The following is a 17499-nucleotide window of genomic DNA, read 5'->3' on the forward strand; positions in this document are numbered from 1 at the left end:
GCAGTCTGGCTGGGCACCCGTGCTCTTAATTACTGTGCTATAGTGCCTCCCACTGGCTGAATGAGCATAAAGAAATCTGAATCCTCTCCCATAGAAATGTTATGCAAACCACATTGTATTGTTAAAATTTCTAGTTAACCTTTGTATAATTTTTAACTAGAGGATAATTGCTTTATAATGTTGTGTTGCTTTCTGCCATACAACACGAACCAGCCATAATTTTGTCTATATCCCCTTCCTCTTGGAGCCATCCTCCTGCCTCCCATAAAAAGTATACAATAAATTAATTTTAATAGTATGTTTTATTTAATCCATTACATCCAAAATCTTATGTCAGTGTACAGTCAATATAAAATTGTTAATGAGATATTGTACTTTTTTTTTCTTATCAAGTTTTCAAAATCACTGTGCATTTCACACTTAACACAAAGTCTAATTCTGAAAAATCACATTTCTAGTGACTATTGAGCTATAGCCACACGTGCCTGGGCTACCAGATTGGCAGTATTAGAAATTCAGCACCTTAGAATTAGGTGCCGCACTGATCTGGACTCAACAGACAAGCCTGGATGGCACACAGTGATAGAGAAAGCCTTTCCTCCTACCTACAACATGTCTTCAGTATAAGCATCTCAAGAGATACCAAAGAGAGTATGGAAAGTGGAGATTTCTTCTGTGTAATACCTGCTCTGGAGGCTGGGCCAAAATCCTCGCTTGAGAAATGTTTAATTCCCAGTGACTCTAAATGCTTAAAATGATTATCTCCACCAGGCCATGCCCACTCCTCCTATATTTATTGCCTACCAGAGAGCCCTCCTAATTCATGTTCTGGCTTCAGGGTCTCAGTGAGCTTCATTTTGCTTCGAGCAAGAATGTTCTATGCTCCACCCCAGACATTTCATAGTCAAAGATGTAGCCAGTATATATTCTCATGGACACAGGCTTGCCACTTTCTTTGCAGGAGTGTTGCTAACCTATTAGAAGCAGCCATGGTTCATTTGCTATTCTAGAAACCGTCTTTAGATCTTCGTACTGTAGTAGCTATTTCATTAACTCCTCTACTTCTTTCTGCCTAATCACCTTACATGGCTTTTTGGCTAAAGAACAAAACTGTGTAAAGCCAGGCGTCATGCTGTTAGAGGGTCATTAGTCCCGCTCAAATTCAGATCAGCTATAGATCTTACCTTGAAAGCAGCATGACTCGTCCTGTGTGTATAACTCTCCTTATTAAATATCTAAAAGCAATAAGAGTTAGGATAAACTAAGCATGATTTGTTTCCTCCTGAGATGCCATGAATTTGCCTCACTTCTTGCAGAGGGAGGCAGATATTTAATGATAATTTTTATGGGGATTTTTTTCCCATGGTAGCAGAGGGAGAGCTTAATTATAATGCTTCATTAAGAAATGTATCATCTCCCAGGCTTATTGCAAGTATTATTAGTCATTCTGCTGTCAATGAGAGAAGGTACTGTATAATTACAAAATTGTATCAGTATCATCAATAGAGTCAAAATAACATTTCATAGAATGTTTGAGTAGAAAGGACTATACAGAACACCTGATTTCTCAAACTTCCCTGGAGATAAGAATCACTTGGGATTTTTTAATAATAAAGAGTCTGTGGCTTCATCCAAACCAACTGAATCAGAATCTCAGGGGATGGGTCTAGGAATTTCAGAGGTGGGTTTAATAAGCATGAGCACCTGGGCTTAATCTTATCAGGAAGGTAAGGGAACACTGAAGCCCCACACCTTGGTTTTACAGACAAGGGCACTGGGGCTCAGAGAGATGGAGAGATTTAATGGATTTCAGGCAGGTACTGTCCATCATATGGGAATGGAACCCACCTCTCCTGAACCCAATTCAGGAATTTTCCAAGACATCAGGGCACTGCATTAGAGTGAAAATAAAACTGAAAATCATGATTATTTTCTGTCTATATATTTTAAAAGGAAGAACAAGTAGTGTACTTCTCGGGGGTAGGTTGTATTTAATTTTGAGTGTAATCTCCTATACGATCAAGAAAATCCATGAAAAAGTGTATATGTGTGTACACATTCCATTTCTAGTTTGTCTTATACTCAGAAGAGGTCATCTTTAGTAAACTACAGTCTTTTCACTGATCCTTTAAATACTCCATGTGTATTAATTGTCACTCTTTTGAATTTTAATTCTTTTTGAGTCAGTCGTTCAAGTATATATCCATTTGCTTTGAATAATCAAGTTCTTACTCTATCTTTTGTTTTCTTTGAAGAAATAGGGCTATCCTTCAACAAGTAACTCGTTTTTTAAAAATTCAGCAAAACAAAAGAGATTATTATCTTTCCTCTACTGGAGAAAAAGTATGGTTTGAAAATTTAATGAGAAGTGTTTTCTCTGCATCAGAACATTAATTGAACAATCTCCTTAATGTAATTTTCTTTGTTTTCACAGACTGTCCAAAACCTCCAAATATTCCCATGATCATGTTGGGGGTTTCGCTGGCTATTCTTCTTATTGGAGTCGCCCTACTGTGCATTTGGAAGCTCCTGGTGTCTTTTCATGATAGGAAAGAAGTTGCCAAATTTGAAGCAGAAAGGTCAAAGGCCAAGTGGCAAACGGTATGCGCACACCTAGGGGCTAGCTGCTCCTTGTCCTGAGGGAAAGAAGGGGTGTTGGATTTCTTCTGCACTAAGAGTTAAACTGTCACATTCTTTCTCTGCTCCTCTCACCACGTCCCCAACAGCTGGTTTCTGTTCTGCTTTGGGGACAAAGGGACCTCTGTCCATTATCTGGAACTCAGTCCTCACAGCATTCATTTGTCTCTCATTGCAATGAAGATTTCCCCTAAAGAGTCTCATGAAACTGCTTATACTGTTAGCTACTTAGGAACATCAAGGCAACACATTTTATTCTTTACCACCAGAAGGTTCCTGCAGGCCCCATTTGACAAGCATACATGCTACATCTAAACATGTCCATAAATCTGCTGTTAGAGCTAATGGAATAATGTTCAGGAGTAGTATGACAGTTCATGCCAATTTCCGTGGAAATACTCATTACTCATAATAGGCTAAAAAAGTAAAGCAAGAAGACTTTTAAAATACCATCCAGTTAGCTTTTCTGAATAGCATCCATTTTAAACAGCTACCTGAGGGGGAGGGGGGGAATCCCTCCAAAGTATCGACTTTTAAATATATGTACTCAGTAGATATAATTTATGTGTCTTCTCTTCACAGTGGGCAAACACAAAACAGGACTCCAATTTTCCATGTTTCTTTTCCACAGGAGAGATAATTACATTTCTAGAGGCCCATAGAAACAATTTCATGGTTTTAATTTCATCTCTCTCTCTCTAATGGTGTGTCCAGCTATCTGATAGCAATTACCTTACACTGCTGATTCTTAAAACCATGATATCACTGGAGAAAATACAGGCAAATTCAATACTCCTTTGGGTTCATCTCCCCAAACAATTGATGTTAACGCTTTTTTCTCTAGTTCTGTAATGATATCTTCCGTACCTAAAGCAAATGGAATTTTCTGTTTTAGGTACATTTATCCTAATAAGGGATGTTATATCTTGTGCAGTTATTTTGAAATAAATATAATATATGGTGCAGGGCAATAGACCATGAAAATTTTATCTGCTTTATCTTCCCATTAAAAATACCTTTAGACGCAACAACCAAATGTAATGTATGGATCTTGTTTAGATCTTGATTTGAGCACTCTAATATATATTTTTTGACAACTGGAAAAAAGTATAGACCTGGGTATTAGACCGATAGCAAGAAATTATGGTTAATTCAGTTAGGTAGGATAATGGCATGAGGCTTTGATAGAAAATAATTAAGGTTTACAGTAAAAAAGAAGTGAAAACTGGGTTTGCCCTTCAATAATTCAGCCAAAAGAGAGAGAGAGGAATAGTTGAAGTAACTGTGGCAAAATCCTGATAACCCCTGAATCTGGGTGATGGGTCTACAGAGGTTCATGATATGACTTTCCTCTTCTTTTGTGTATGTGTGGACTTTTCCTAATTAAACAAAATCCTTAGTAATGTAAAATGAGGATTTGCAATGAGGATATAATGTTTCTATCTCTAATGAGGTAAAAATGTAATCTGACAAGTTAGTTTGGTGACTTAGAGCCCAGTACTATGAAGCCGAGGTACTGAAGCAATTAACTTCACCTGACTCCCTGGCCATAAATGTTGTTTTTAACTCTCACCAACTGTCAAGAAAATGGCTGGAAGGGATCAGAAGGCAATTGGGTTAAACGATGTGACTAGTGTGTTCATGTCAATCTCAAACCCCCAATCCATCCCTTACCCACCCAACCCATTTCCGCGGTCACCATAGGTTCATACACACTACTATTGTAAAACAGGTAATCAACAAGGACCTACTGCATATAGCACAGGGAACTCGATTCAGTATTCTGTAATAACCTAAACTGGAAAAATTTTTGGAAAAGAAGCAAACAAGAGTGTGATTAAGTTAGTACAAAATGCAACAGCAGTAGTTAGTTGAAAGACCACGAGCCCCAGGCAGTAGTCTTGATACTCCCATTTTTGAATGTAAGAAAATTGAGGCTCAGAAAGGATAAGAGATTTCCCAAATTGCTGCTTTATGATGGAGCTGAAATCCTAATTGCAGCCTTTTCTTCCAAGCACAGCCTTGACTGTCCTAGAAATAATAGGCAGGTGTTCTGAAAACAAGCACTTGGGCAATTATATGATGTGTATCTACTAACCAGCACTTTTTCATGTTCTCCTACAAAGGCATGAATCCTGACAAATGATTAATATCTTTAAAATAACATTTTAATTAACAGTTAATTTCCCCCAAAACATGAATTGTTTTCCCTTAGGATGTAGAACATGACTGAAATTCAAATGCTGAATTTTTGTTGTCTCTTCACAGAAAGTGGAATTAAAATATGCATTAAACAGATAAAAGCATAAATGAAAAGTATTATTCCCTGTTAAAATGAGTTTCTTTGAATAACAAATGTTTGATGTTCTTGACTAGATAATGACTAGGTCATAATTATTCACTTGGATGCAAAAGAGGTTTAATTCAAATTATTCAATTCAAATTTCACTAATATGTCCTATTTGAAAAAAAAAAAAGAAGAAGAATGCTGCTCCGTGCATCCATTTTGGGGTGTTTTGATTTGATTTTGTTTTTATCTAAGACCTTTTGCCTCTTGAAGAACTGAATTTGGTCTTCAAGCCCAGGGGATGTCAAGGGACAACAGTGGGATCTTCCAACCCCTAGGCCCCCATTAGACTCTAAAGGTGATAGAGCTCTGGATAAGAAAGAGCTTTGTTCTTGCCTCCTAAAATATTTCATTCATCAACTATAAAGAAAGGTTACCTCTTATTACACTTTTAGAAATGCCCCCCATCCATAGTCTTTATGAAAACACAAAGGGAAGATATTTAAATCCATTTTTGATTAGACATTTTTTCCTAGGATGACAAGTCATTAACTAAAGGCGAAGAACGTTCGGTCTGACATTCGTTATAGTCACGGATTGATTTTGCACTGTGCTAAGCAAATCAGGTCTACATTTGGCAGTTAGGCAGTCATTAAGGCAGCTGTGGGTCATGACAGAGAGCTTTCTTATTACCACTTTTTCAAGCTTAAAAAAAGTGCCATTACATTTGTAAAATCCACAGCCTAAATTAGCACCACCCAGAACTCCTGGGGGAGTCAGCCTAGTGACTCCAGAGGGTTGGAGGAAACCTGACCTTGTTTAAACAGTACAGGAGGGCAGATCCACTGGAAATGGAGCCAGACACAAACCCATGTCTCAGCTGGAAATCCTAGGCAGAGAGGCTGCCACTGGCACGGCACTAAAGGAGGCAGTGCTGGGCATCACCCCACTTCCTCCTGCCAACAACATTTTATTTGAACTCATCCTTCTGAGTTCTGATCATCAGCTGCAGCCAGCAAAAACTCTACTGGCCCGCATCAAATGTACTTGCTTTTACCCTAGCTTTAAGCTTCCACCTTACCCTCATACTATGTTGGGATCTGCTTCGTCCACCACCCCTGTTAGCATGCCCAGACCCTATGACTACCTTTGCAAGAGACCTCCCCCCACCCGCCCCCGCCAAATATTGTAAACTTTAATAAACAAAGTTGCTTCAAAACGTAGAAAGAAAATTGCTCAATCGAAATGAAACATTCAACAAAATATCTGCCAAATAGCATTGTGTATCCAGTCAATTGCAACTCAAGTCACCTCCTTTGTTGTGCATATCAGCTGTGTTTAGTGTGAGATGTGGGATGCCTGACATGATCTGGGGTGGGATCCACAAAAGAGCTCCTAGTCCTACAAGCTCTGCCCTGGCCCTACTCACAGCTTGTTTCCTCTTACACAGCGTCTGGTTTCCTAAGTCCCTCAATTCCTCCAGGACAGTGCCCCACCCATTATTCCCAGCCTTCACATCTCATTTTTTCCCATCTTTCCTCTTCAGTCAAGTCCCTTATTCTTCTGTACCCAACTTAAACTTACTAGTTTGCAATTAAATTAATCTCTTAAATTTAATAGAATTCCACACATGAATTTTGTTTGTGAACAAGGCTCTGCTTGCATCTAAGACCACATCCATCTGCCATATACCCTCCAAATCTCAAGTTCTTATTGCAGCAGGACTAAATAAGGACTGGAGAGTTCTCATGATTATCCAAGCTGACCTCAGGAGTAGAAGCAATATAGTTACTTGGCCTTCACTCGTCACCCACCACCAGGAAACCTCTTCTTTATTTGCCCTCATTACTGAGATAGCATCTCTCTGCAAAGGCACATGGACAAAGGTAACATGTTGCTCAGTCAGAGGTAGGCCACTGGCTCTGGGCAGCACAGAAACAGGTGCAGGTATGATTCCTCTTCACAATGAAGATACTGCAGTGCATCCAAGGGAAACAAGAGGGAGAGGCCAGAGAATGGTTTTCAATTTTATTCAGTTCTTCTGAGAGCTGAGAGAAATGTACTGAGAAAGCAAATACAATTGCATTGTTGTTGGTTTTTGTTTTTGTTTTTTTCAAATCTATGCCTAGAAAATGCTACCATCTCTGCCATTCGGGGGATAAGGAGACCAAAGTATGATAATTTGGAGGGTCAGAGGTGGCACCCAGACTCCATACATACTCAAAAATGGATTTGGAAATGCTGTGCTGATTCCCAAAGCCCAGAAATGGGGCATATTTTTAGCACCCTATCCAGGACCTTAAAAAAAGGAAATTCCAAATGCAAATAAGTTATATGTAAGTAGAACTGATGCTGAAGCTAAAGCTCCAATACTTTGGCCACCTGATGGGAAGAACTGACTCCTTGGAAAAGACCCTGGTGCTGGGAAAGACTGAAGGCAGGAGGAGAAGGGGACGATGGATGGTTGGATGGCATCACTGACTTGATGGACATGAGTTTGAGCAAGTTCTGGGAGTTGGTGATGGACAGGGAAGCCTGGTGTGCTGCAGTCCCTGGGGTCACAAAGAGTCAGACACGATTGAGCAACTGAATTGAACTGATGAGAAGCAGAATTTTTTGAGCATTTACTATGTGCCAGGTACCTGCTGAAGTACGGTCCTCATGGACCAGGTGGGCACTTTAGTAATCCCTCTTATGGACGAGAATGCCAAGATTCAGAACTGCTTAAGTAAGGTTACATGGTAGAGCGGGGTTAGAACTGAGGCTTTCTGAAGCTAAAGTCTGCATGACCAACCTTGGGGAATGGGAGGGAAGGAAATGTTCCTTATCCAGACATTGCGTGCCTGCATGGAACAATGAAACTGAAGGAGAGAAGTTGGAGGCTCAAGTTGAGCATTTATTCAAACACCTAGAGAGCTTTGGGCTGTCTGGTCCCAGTGTTGGCCCCTGGGCACACATCTACAGTCCAGACAGAGCAACTGAATTATCCAGGCTTTGCACACAACCTTTCTACTGCCCTGGGGGCAATGCTGTTTTGCCCAATCCTCCTGGGGACCAGTACTCTGTCATGAGCCCGGCATCCCACATACCCAGCTCTTGTGACTCTCTCCTTCCCACATTGTTATTCTCTAGCAAGGGAAAGCCACCAAATTCTTTTTACTGTGAACTAGCAGGTGTTGCCTGGAAAATCCCATGGACAGAGGAGCCTGGTAGGCTGCAGTTCATGGGGTCGCGAAGAGTCAGACACGACTGAGCGCCTTCACTTTGACTTTTCACTTTCATGCGTTGGAGAAGGAAATGGCAACCCACTCCAGTATTCTTGCCTAGAGAATCCCAGAGATTGGGGAGCCTGGTGGGCTGCCGTCTATGGGGTCGCAGAGTCGGACACAGCTGAAGCGACTTAGCAGCAGCAGCAACAACAGCAGCAGCAGCAACAACAGCAGCAGCAGCAGGTGTTTGCTGTCCCAAGAAGCTAGTTGTAACTCCTTCTGAATTTTGGTTTCACTTTAGCAAGATTATTTGTGCCCTAGTTTGATGCTTCTCATCATCTCAATGTATTTCTTAAAGGTGGATACTATGTCCATTTCTTAAAGGTGGATACTTTTATTTCTTTTTACCTTTTTATTTTGTATCGGATTGTAGCCGATTAACAATGTTGGGATAGTTTCAGGTGCACAGCAAAGGAACTCAGCCATGCATATACATATATCGATTCTCCCTCAAACCCCTTCCTGTTCAGGCTGTTACATAACCTTGAGCGGAGTACCCTGTGCTATACAGTAGGTCCTTGTTGGTTATCCATTTTAAATATAGCAGTGTATGCTTGCCCATCCCAAACTCCGGACTATCCCTTACCCCAACCCTCCCCCCAGTAATCATAAATTGGTTCTCTAAGTCTGTGAGTCTGTTTCTGTTTGGTAAACAAGTTCATTTGTATCATTTCTTCCTAGATTCAGCATATTAGGGAGATCATACGATATTTCTCTTTCTCTGTCTGACTTCACTCAGTGCGTATGTCATTCATCTTTGTATGCTTCTAGCAGTTCACTTTTCCCATTTTTATCTTTCACATTTTACTTTTGGGTCACCTGTTGGTTCATTCTCTTCATTTGACAAATTCTGAGTGCCTGCTGTGGGCTAGTTGAACTGTTTTCAGCTCTGGTAAAACAGCAGAAAACAAAGCAGCCATTTTTTGTTCCTTGTGCATTTCCGAAAATCCAGGATTTAGTGCATTTCCAAAAAGGGTAAGATTCTTAGGATACAGAATTATTTTTCATAATAAAAAACAATGAAGTATATATTTTTAAATGCTAAAAGTATGACATATCAAATTAATCAAAATTATTCAAATATCTTCCAAGATTAAGCCTAACTTTCTTTTTCTAATCTGTAATGTACACCAAAATTATTTAGATATATTAAAACTGTGTAGTAACAAAATATACACATACTTTTATTTGAACCATTTTTTTTTCTTTTTTAGGGAACAAATCCACTGTACAGAGGCTCCACCAGTACTTTTAAAAATGTAACCTATAAACACAAGGAAAAACAAAAGGTTGATCTTTCCACGGATGGATAGAACTACTTTATGCACAGACAAATTTTGTTTCACTGATATGAAATGTTATTGCACTATTTAATTTTTCTCTCTTTGTTGTTTTAAGGTTGGTTTAAGATAATAATAGGTCATTGGGAGATCAGTCATTTTCTGTGTGAAGGTTAGAGACGATGTTGACAGTTTCAAAATAAGAAGAGAGATATCCTTAGCATGGGGTGACTTTGGGGATCATTTCAAAAATGCTAACTCTGTTGCATTAATGCCTCAAAAAATCATCAGAATGATTTGTGAAGGCCTGATTTGCATTTGAAAAATGTTTGAAATTAGAATCTCATTTATTACAGAAATACAGCTACCTGAAGTCTTTGTCTCAGCAAAGTCACAAATCCATATGCCACATTATATAGTCAAATTTGCCAACGAATTCTAAACTTTTAGTAAATCTGCCCTTTCCTGAAGGAAGATTTTTTTCTTAACCAATGAAAAAATGAGATACTGACTTTTACTTAAGCTATAGGATATAGTTCTCCTAAAGATGCTCCTCATGTAAGAATGAAAATGAAATATTAATAATTTCTACAGATTTGAATGTCCCTAAAAGTCAAATTTTTTTTGTTTTACAGATGAAGAAAAAGTAATTTATAGATTAGGTAGTCACCAGTAAAAAACAAAAATAACAGGCCTATCATTAGATTATGTTTAATGGCCTGAAAAATAAACTTCTACATTCAGTTTCCCTATTGACCCTGAGTTTTCAGACTTACTCCTTCTGTATTTCTCAACCCATTTAACTCAGTTTCACAGTCATGTAAACCCTGTAAATTTCATATGAAAGTTTTAATTTCTTGTCAAAAATTTTAAATAGTGAGATAGCTTATTCAAATTGAGCTCCAATAACACAAAAGGACCATGCGTTAAACAGAATAAAATTTTTAATGGTTTAAACCAAACATATCAAGAATACACAAGTCTCCTGTGAGTAATAGGCTTACTTAAATCTGTATTCTTTTTCCATTTGCATAACCCAGCTTGCATATTTCAGTTGCATATGGTGAATATGCTACTTGAAAAAGTTGGATTTTACTTGCAAAATACATGTGGGTAATTAGGGATCCACAGGTTAATTGAAAAGATGAACTCTGTAGAATATTATTCCTTATAGTTAATACTGCTTCACAAAGCACTTTCATCTCATTGATCCTCAGAAGGAAACTAAGCCTCAGAGAGTGGGTGGAACTGGTCTGGAATTGAGATCTTCTAGCTCCAAGCTGCTGCTTCTTTCCACAGTGTGAGACTGACTCTTATCAGTGAAATGATAGAAAGATTTTGTTAGTTAAGTGATAATTGCCATTTGTTTGAAAATGTAGTGGCTAGACAAATAGCACTTAAACTACTGGAATGTAGATGAGGTCTTGTACTTTTGTGCAATGTTTATTACCTTTGAGAAAACTGTAATGTGAAGCCTTTTACTAGGTGAGTAGTTCATTAGGTAATGGAGGCTTCATGTTTCTCCACTGAACTGGCACAGAATAATCTATGATAAGTCTCTTCCATTCTGTCAGAGAGTTTGGTACACAATTTGCTCACTTAGAGACTTTTTTTTTTCCAGGTTTCTAAATAACTCAGGTAAATTAGACACTTCGGGAATATACAGTTATACTAAAAGAATTACTAAACAATCACTTGGGAAACCTGAAGGGCTGATGTACCCATGCATTCCTGACTGAAGCCCAGGGTTGGTGGGAAATCTCAAGCAATAAGGAAGTTGCAGTTCCAATGACACAACAGTGGTATTCATCTCTACGTGTGATATTTTTGTATCACTACTAGAATGGGATTTTAGGATATATAAATTTCCTTTGTGTGTATATTGGGGAAGGTAGAAAAAAATCTGCTATTTCTCTGCATCTTGTTTTGACCCAAGGCTGGACCTTGCAGAGGTCAAAACATTAACAGTAGTACTTCTGTTCACTGAAGAGTTATGTTACATGAAGATACAATGGTGTTTTTTTTTTTTTTTGTAAGTTGCTTTATTGTATTTTGCATTGACATAAATAAACATCATAATTTAAACAATGAACCTTAGATGAATGATAATTCCTTTTCTTTACCTGGCACAAAACCCTCTTCTTGGATTTCTGTATTCCTGGGTGACCTGTTCTGACCGCTTTGCTGGTCTCAGCCAAGGAGAAGAGCAGAAAGAGGCAGCCACTGAAGGCAGGAGACAGCAGAGTGTCGGCTGTAATCTGCTGCAAGTTTATAATACTGACATCACAAGGTTTTTAAGCAGGTCTGGACATTACCCCACATTGTGTAAAATCAAGTTCTTTAGGGTAAGTGTGTGTGCTGAATTGTGATTCTCGCCCCCAAATTTACAATCTGAAGTCTTAATCAGAATATGGCTGCACTTGGAGCTAAGAAATGTAAAGAGCTGAGTTAAAATGAGGTCACTCTAAGCTGATATGATTGGTGTCCTTATAAGAAGAGATTAGGTCACACAGATGCACAAAGAGAAGACCATGGAAAGACAAGGGGAAAGCGAAGGTGAAGTCATGTCCAACTCTGTGACCCCATGGACTGTAGCCCACCAGGCTGCTCCATCCATGGGATTCTCCAGGCAAGGATACTGGAGTGGGTTACCATTTCTTTCTCCAGGAGATCTTCCCGACCCAGGGATTGAACCCAGGTCTCTCTCATTGTAGGCAGACGCTTTACCATCTGAGCCACCATGGCGCTCAGGAGAGAGGCCTTGGAAGAACCTGCCAACAGCTTGCTCTTGAACTTCTAGCCTCCAGAATTGTGAGAAAATTTCTTCTCTTTAGGCTCCCCAGTCTGTGGTACTTTGTTATGGCAGACCCAGCAAACTAACAAACAGTCAGGTAGTGCTGTCTTCCAGAGCATCCATCTGTAGACTTCGTGGTGTGATGCTCATTTCTCAAATCAGAAAAATTAAGCAGAGAGGGACCAAATGCTCACAAAGGAAGTCAGCTTAGAAAAAGTCCTTTCTCTCGGAAAAAAGACCCCTTCTTTACAAAAAGACAAGGGAACTCAAGCTAAGCATGCTAATATTCAGAAACAAAATGCTTCTTGTAGACTAAAGGCCAGATTTCTGGAAATCTGGAAACTGTTCCCATTTTGAATAGTCCTGAGAAAGTCACTTTTCTGCTTAGTTTTTCCCATCTGTAAAATGGTAGCAGTGCCTGTCTCTTCTAGCACCTATAACAATCTCTGATACACAGTAGGGGCTCAGTGAACTCATTCAGTCAGTTTTGTTGAGTACCTAATGTATGCCAGACATATTTCTTATGATTATGGATTCAGCAATTAACAAAATAACCAGTCTCTATGCTCCCAAGTCAGGAAGCATAGAGGAAAAAATATAAACAAATATATGTATTTCTTTATCCCAAACAAGTAAATATACACTATCAGGGTACTGATCCAGTTTATGTACACCCCAGAGCCACTTGGCTCTACCTGGCCCCCCACGTCTAAGCTGAGAGTCGCCCCAGCACCAACCCACACAGTCCTCTTGGGGGTAGAGCCACAGTTTTCCACTAACTCACCAGGGGTCAAGAGCCACAGCAAGTCTTGTGCCCAAGTCCAGAGTGGCAGCTGGACCTGGGAGAGAAAACAGAAACATTAAAAGAATGCAATAGTTGGTCGATCTGAACTGAGCTGTTAAGGGGAAGGGAGAGAGCATGCTTTCCCGGCTGGGTTTGAGGAAGTGGCAGGAAATTTTGGGAAAGAGAGACAAAAAAGTCTTTGTGGAAAGTGACTATGTCTGGGCAATATTGAGAATGAGGTACATGGGGGTGGGAGAAGTTGGATATTCTTTTTTAATTGGAGGGAAATTGCTTTGCACAGTTGTATCGGTTTCTGCCAACAACAACCTTTAAAAGTATTCGTCCTTTTGGGCCTGCTGCTCTCTTGATGAAGGCAGCCTGCAGGGCTCCAAGGCAGGAGCAAGAAGGCCCAGCTCCATGAGAATCTCAGCGGAGTTCGCATGGTACGTAAATCTGGCCCATGTTTCCCCTTGTCAACACCAGAAACAATCATGCCCCAAAATACTCCTGTGAAACCCACCAAATGGAAGACTCCGAATCCCCCAAAGCAACCAAGAGTCTTCTGAGTTGCTCTCTTCTTTGCCTCTCCATATCCATTTCTTGCAGAACTTCTTGAAGGGACAAGATACTAGAGAAGCAATCTCGCCAATATTAGTCTTTAACCGAGGGAGTAAGTTGATCTCTCCAAAGGGTAAGTATATTTAAATATTGCTCATTCATAATGATTTCATATCATCCTCATTTTATGGAAATCTAAAACTCCTTATTCAGAAGGAATAAGAAATAGGAATTGAATGAAACATGGTAAATAGAAAGTCTTATTAAATTTCACTGTACAGCAGCAGATTCAACACAGCTGAAAATCAAGGAAACTTAAGTGGCTGGGACCTCTTTTACTAGGTCAGCTGGGCTAGGATGCCCTGGTACTAAATGAGTGAAGTTTTGTATGAGGCTTCAGTAGTCAGAATAGTGGGCAGTGGTTGATAGTCCTGCTACCTGGACCAAGACATAAATTCTTCTGAGCTGTGGACTGTGGGCTGTTAAATGCTGCCTTTCTTGTGCTTGGGAGGCATTCAAATGTGAATCGCTCTAGGCTGAGTGAAGGTCGAATATCTGATCTTCAGTTCTCCCCCACTTGGCTGCACAACCAATGACAGAGCAGCATAAGCAAATCGTAAATTTTTCCTCCCTTTAGCTTGTCCTGGAGCCAGACCCTGGGAGGCACAAATGTGACTCACACACACTCTTTGGTGTCATTGGCTTTACAAATCCCACCAAAGTCAGTTTGAAATTTCAATCTATTCCTTGTGATTTCTAAGTACACATTTAAAGAGGAGACTGACTGCTCAAAAAGGATATGCTTTCTCAGCCTGAAATGTGTTTACATTCATGATCCTTGTGTCGTAGCCAACCTAGTTCCAACTCAACAACAAAAGACAGTGCATCATGAAACTCCACTGTCTGTCAATAACTGACTGGGGAAAAAGTCACTATGTATTTTTCTTTTTTTCAGCTGGCTTCACTAGACCTACTACTGATGCACGTGCCTAGAAAATCCCATGGACGGAGGAGCCTGGTAGGCTGCAGTCCATGGGGTCACGAAGACTCGGACACGACTGAACGACTTCCCTTTCACTTTTCACTTTCATGCACTGGAGAAGGAAATGGCAACCCACTCCAGTGTTCTTGCCTGGAGAATCCCAGGGATAGGGGAGCCTGGTGGGCTGCCGTCTATGGGGTCGCACAGAGTCAGACACCACTGAAGTGACTTAGCAGCAGCATACATACATATATATTTCTTCTTTATTTTAATACATGTACCTTACCTGGCTTACAAGGCTTCCCTGGTGGTTCAGCAGTAAAGAATCCACTTATAGTGCAGGAGACTTAGAAGACATGGGTTCAATCCCTGGAGTGGGAAAATCCCCTGGAGGAAAGCACGGCAACCCACTCCAGTATTCTTGCCTGGAGAATCACATGGACAGAGGAGCCTGGTGGGCTACAATCCATAGGGTCGCAAAGAATCAGACACAACTGAAGCAGCTGAGCACACACACGCAGGCACATCTTACCAGAAACATCTATTATTTTAATTGAGGTATTGTTTATTTCTTATTTTAATAGATGTAACTTACTAGCGTTACATAATTTGTATTGTTATTAAAAATAGGTAATACCTACTGTTCCGAAAGTTTTACATAGGCTAACACATTCAGAGCCCACAATCATCCTATGGAATGGTATTACTAGTATCTCCTTTATTGCAGATAGTAAGTAAATTGCCCAGGTCATGAACTTAGCAAGCTTTGAAGCCAGAATTTGAACTCTGGATTTGGAATCATGCATTCCTGTCTTACCAATCCCATAAGGACATAACAACAATAAAATCGTCATTCATTGATTATTTACTATAACCAGCATTATGTAAAGCATATTTTGCATCTTACTGTGTCTAGTTCCTGAGAGGTTGTATTGTTTTCTCCACTTTACTAAGAGAGAAACAGCTGTTCAGAAAACTGAGGATTGCCCGGGGTTACTAAATTTATAAATGCTCAGGGCAGTGTTTGGACCTGAGGCCATCTCACTCCAAAGCTTCAGTCTTAAAACACCATACAATCCTGAAGGTCACTGACAGTGCTTACCTTGGGCTCAGCCCACTCCTCGGTCCTCCCAGTAAGTCACAGCTACTAATCCAAGCCTGGTAGGATAGGTCTTAGAGTTGCTTTCCCAGATGTAATCATGGATTTTCACTGAACTACGTAGGCTTACCTACAGGGTGATGATAAACCTAGCTGCAAAGTAAAGCACCTTCTTGGGCATGGGGCTCTAACCAGCGAAGTTAGCAAGGCTGAGTGTCAGTGTGAAGCACATAGAGCTCAGTTCTCCTTCCAGAGCCCTGCCTGCCACCTTTTAAGTCAGATGCCTCAGAGGTCTGCCGCTGTGCACACGGAGGTGGCATCCACATCAGGAGTTCTGGAGGGAAAGTTTAGGTCTTGGAGGAGGGGTCTTAGCATGGCAAGGAAACTTCTGTCAGCAGCCAAGACTTCCGCGTCCGCAGGTGTGTTCTCTGAGAATGCCGGTGCTCCACGTGGCGTAGGCGGACTTGCTTGTCTGACGGGAGGGCCCCGTCTTCCTCCAAGTCCTCGCTGAGCGCACGCACTGCTGTTCTCATTGGCCCCGCTGCCCTCGGGGCTGTGCTGGAAGAAGTCAGCACCTTCAGAGCCCTTGTCCAGCATCCCCAAGGGTCCTGCCTCCTGGAGGAGACAGAGACTTGGAGGCGAAAGTGGCCAGTGCCTCCCTTTGCTAGCTAATTAGTTCCAAAGGAGAGGCAGAGGTGGAGATGGGGTGGTAGAGGTGGCAGAAGTAGCCAGAAAATAACAATGCCTGCGACTCTCCAGTATGGGTAATTCTGAAGCTCTTGGCTTTTATTTTGTTTTGTTTTAAAGAAGCAAGGAGTGATACATGTTGTGATTAATCTTTTAAATATTAAAAATGATAACTACCATTTGCTTAAAATTTCTTTTAAGAGTTCTTCTTAGGTTACACCGTTTAAAGTGCTAGAATTCAAGTTGTAATCACCTTTATGAAATGTCTTACAAAAAACACTTTAACACTATTAATAAACTTAACAGTTATTTCATAATTTTACTGTGTGATGAATAATTATTGTTTAATACTTTTTAAAAATAAGAACTATGTCTTTTTGTCTTTGTTTATTTATCTCCTTTCGTAATAAATGACAATATTCTCCTATGTTCTCTGTGTGTGCATGCTAAGCCGCTTCAGTCGCGTCTAACTCTGCAACCCTATGGACTGTCACCCTCCAGGCTCCATGGGATTCTCCCACGTTCTCTACAGAATATTACTAGTTTTATAAACACTGCAGTGGGAAATGAAATTTTAAATTAAGCAGACTAGCTATTAAACGTATCTTGCATAGTTTTGGTATATTAAACATCTACTTCATGGATTTCAAGAAGTGTGTCAGATTTTGCAAACTCTTCTACTAAGAAGATAGACTTGGAGAAGAAAAATAGAAATAAAAGAAAATTAAAAGTACTGGGCATAATACAAGATATGAATCTGTCATAGAGGCAAGAAAAATACACAAAGCTTTTCTCTCTGAAGCTTTCTTGGTCATGTTCATTGTTTGGCTTATCCAAATCTAGTTTTCATTTTAAGAGATAACCAACTTATGCCTTACTAAAATTCCATGATTCATTCAAAAACTTGAAAATGATTTCAGTTCCAGATGGACACAGGAAAGGATACACAGTAATTTTTATGTCGCAGTTGCAAAACAACTTTCTAGGCACTCAGTGTTACCATTTACTATCTTATACTTAGATGTAGGCAGTAATGGGATGTGAACATTTAATTGTGTTTAACCTCACACACTTCGAGTCCACAGGGAAGAGACAACGATCTGACAGGTACTCCTGTCCTCA

The 17499-nt window shown here is 40.1% G+C and overlaps 1 protein-coding gene across 9 annotated transcripts in view; it reads left to right on the forward strand.

Moving 5' to 3' along the window:
* The window catches only part of ITGB6 (integrin subunit beta 6), a 143667-nt gene extending 132102 nt beyond the window's left edge, over positions 1-11565 (forward strand). For all 9 annotated transcript variants that reach the window (XR_011253992.1, XR_011253993.1, XM_069574366.1 and 6 more), the window contains 2 exons: positions 2435-2601; positions 9408-11565. Coding sequence is in view for 7 of the 9 variants with exons in the window: in XM_069574366.1 (XP_069430467.1) it covers positions 2435-2601; positions 9408-9506 (266 nt within the window). In the remaining 2 variants the exon portion in view is untranslated. The remainder of the gene's footprint in view (positions 1-2434; positions 2602-9407) is intronic.
* Positions 11566-17499: the final 5934 nt, after the last annotated feature.

This window comes from Ovis canadensis, chromosome 2, assembly GCF_042477335.2.
Source record: "Ovis canadensis isolate MfBH-ARS-UI-01 breed Bighorn chromosome 2, ARS-UI_OviCan_v2, whole genome shotgun sequence".
NCBI classification, from domain to species: domain Eukaryota; kingdom Metazoa; phylum Chordata; class Mammalia; order Artiodactyla; family Bovidae; genus Ovis; species Ovis canadensis.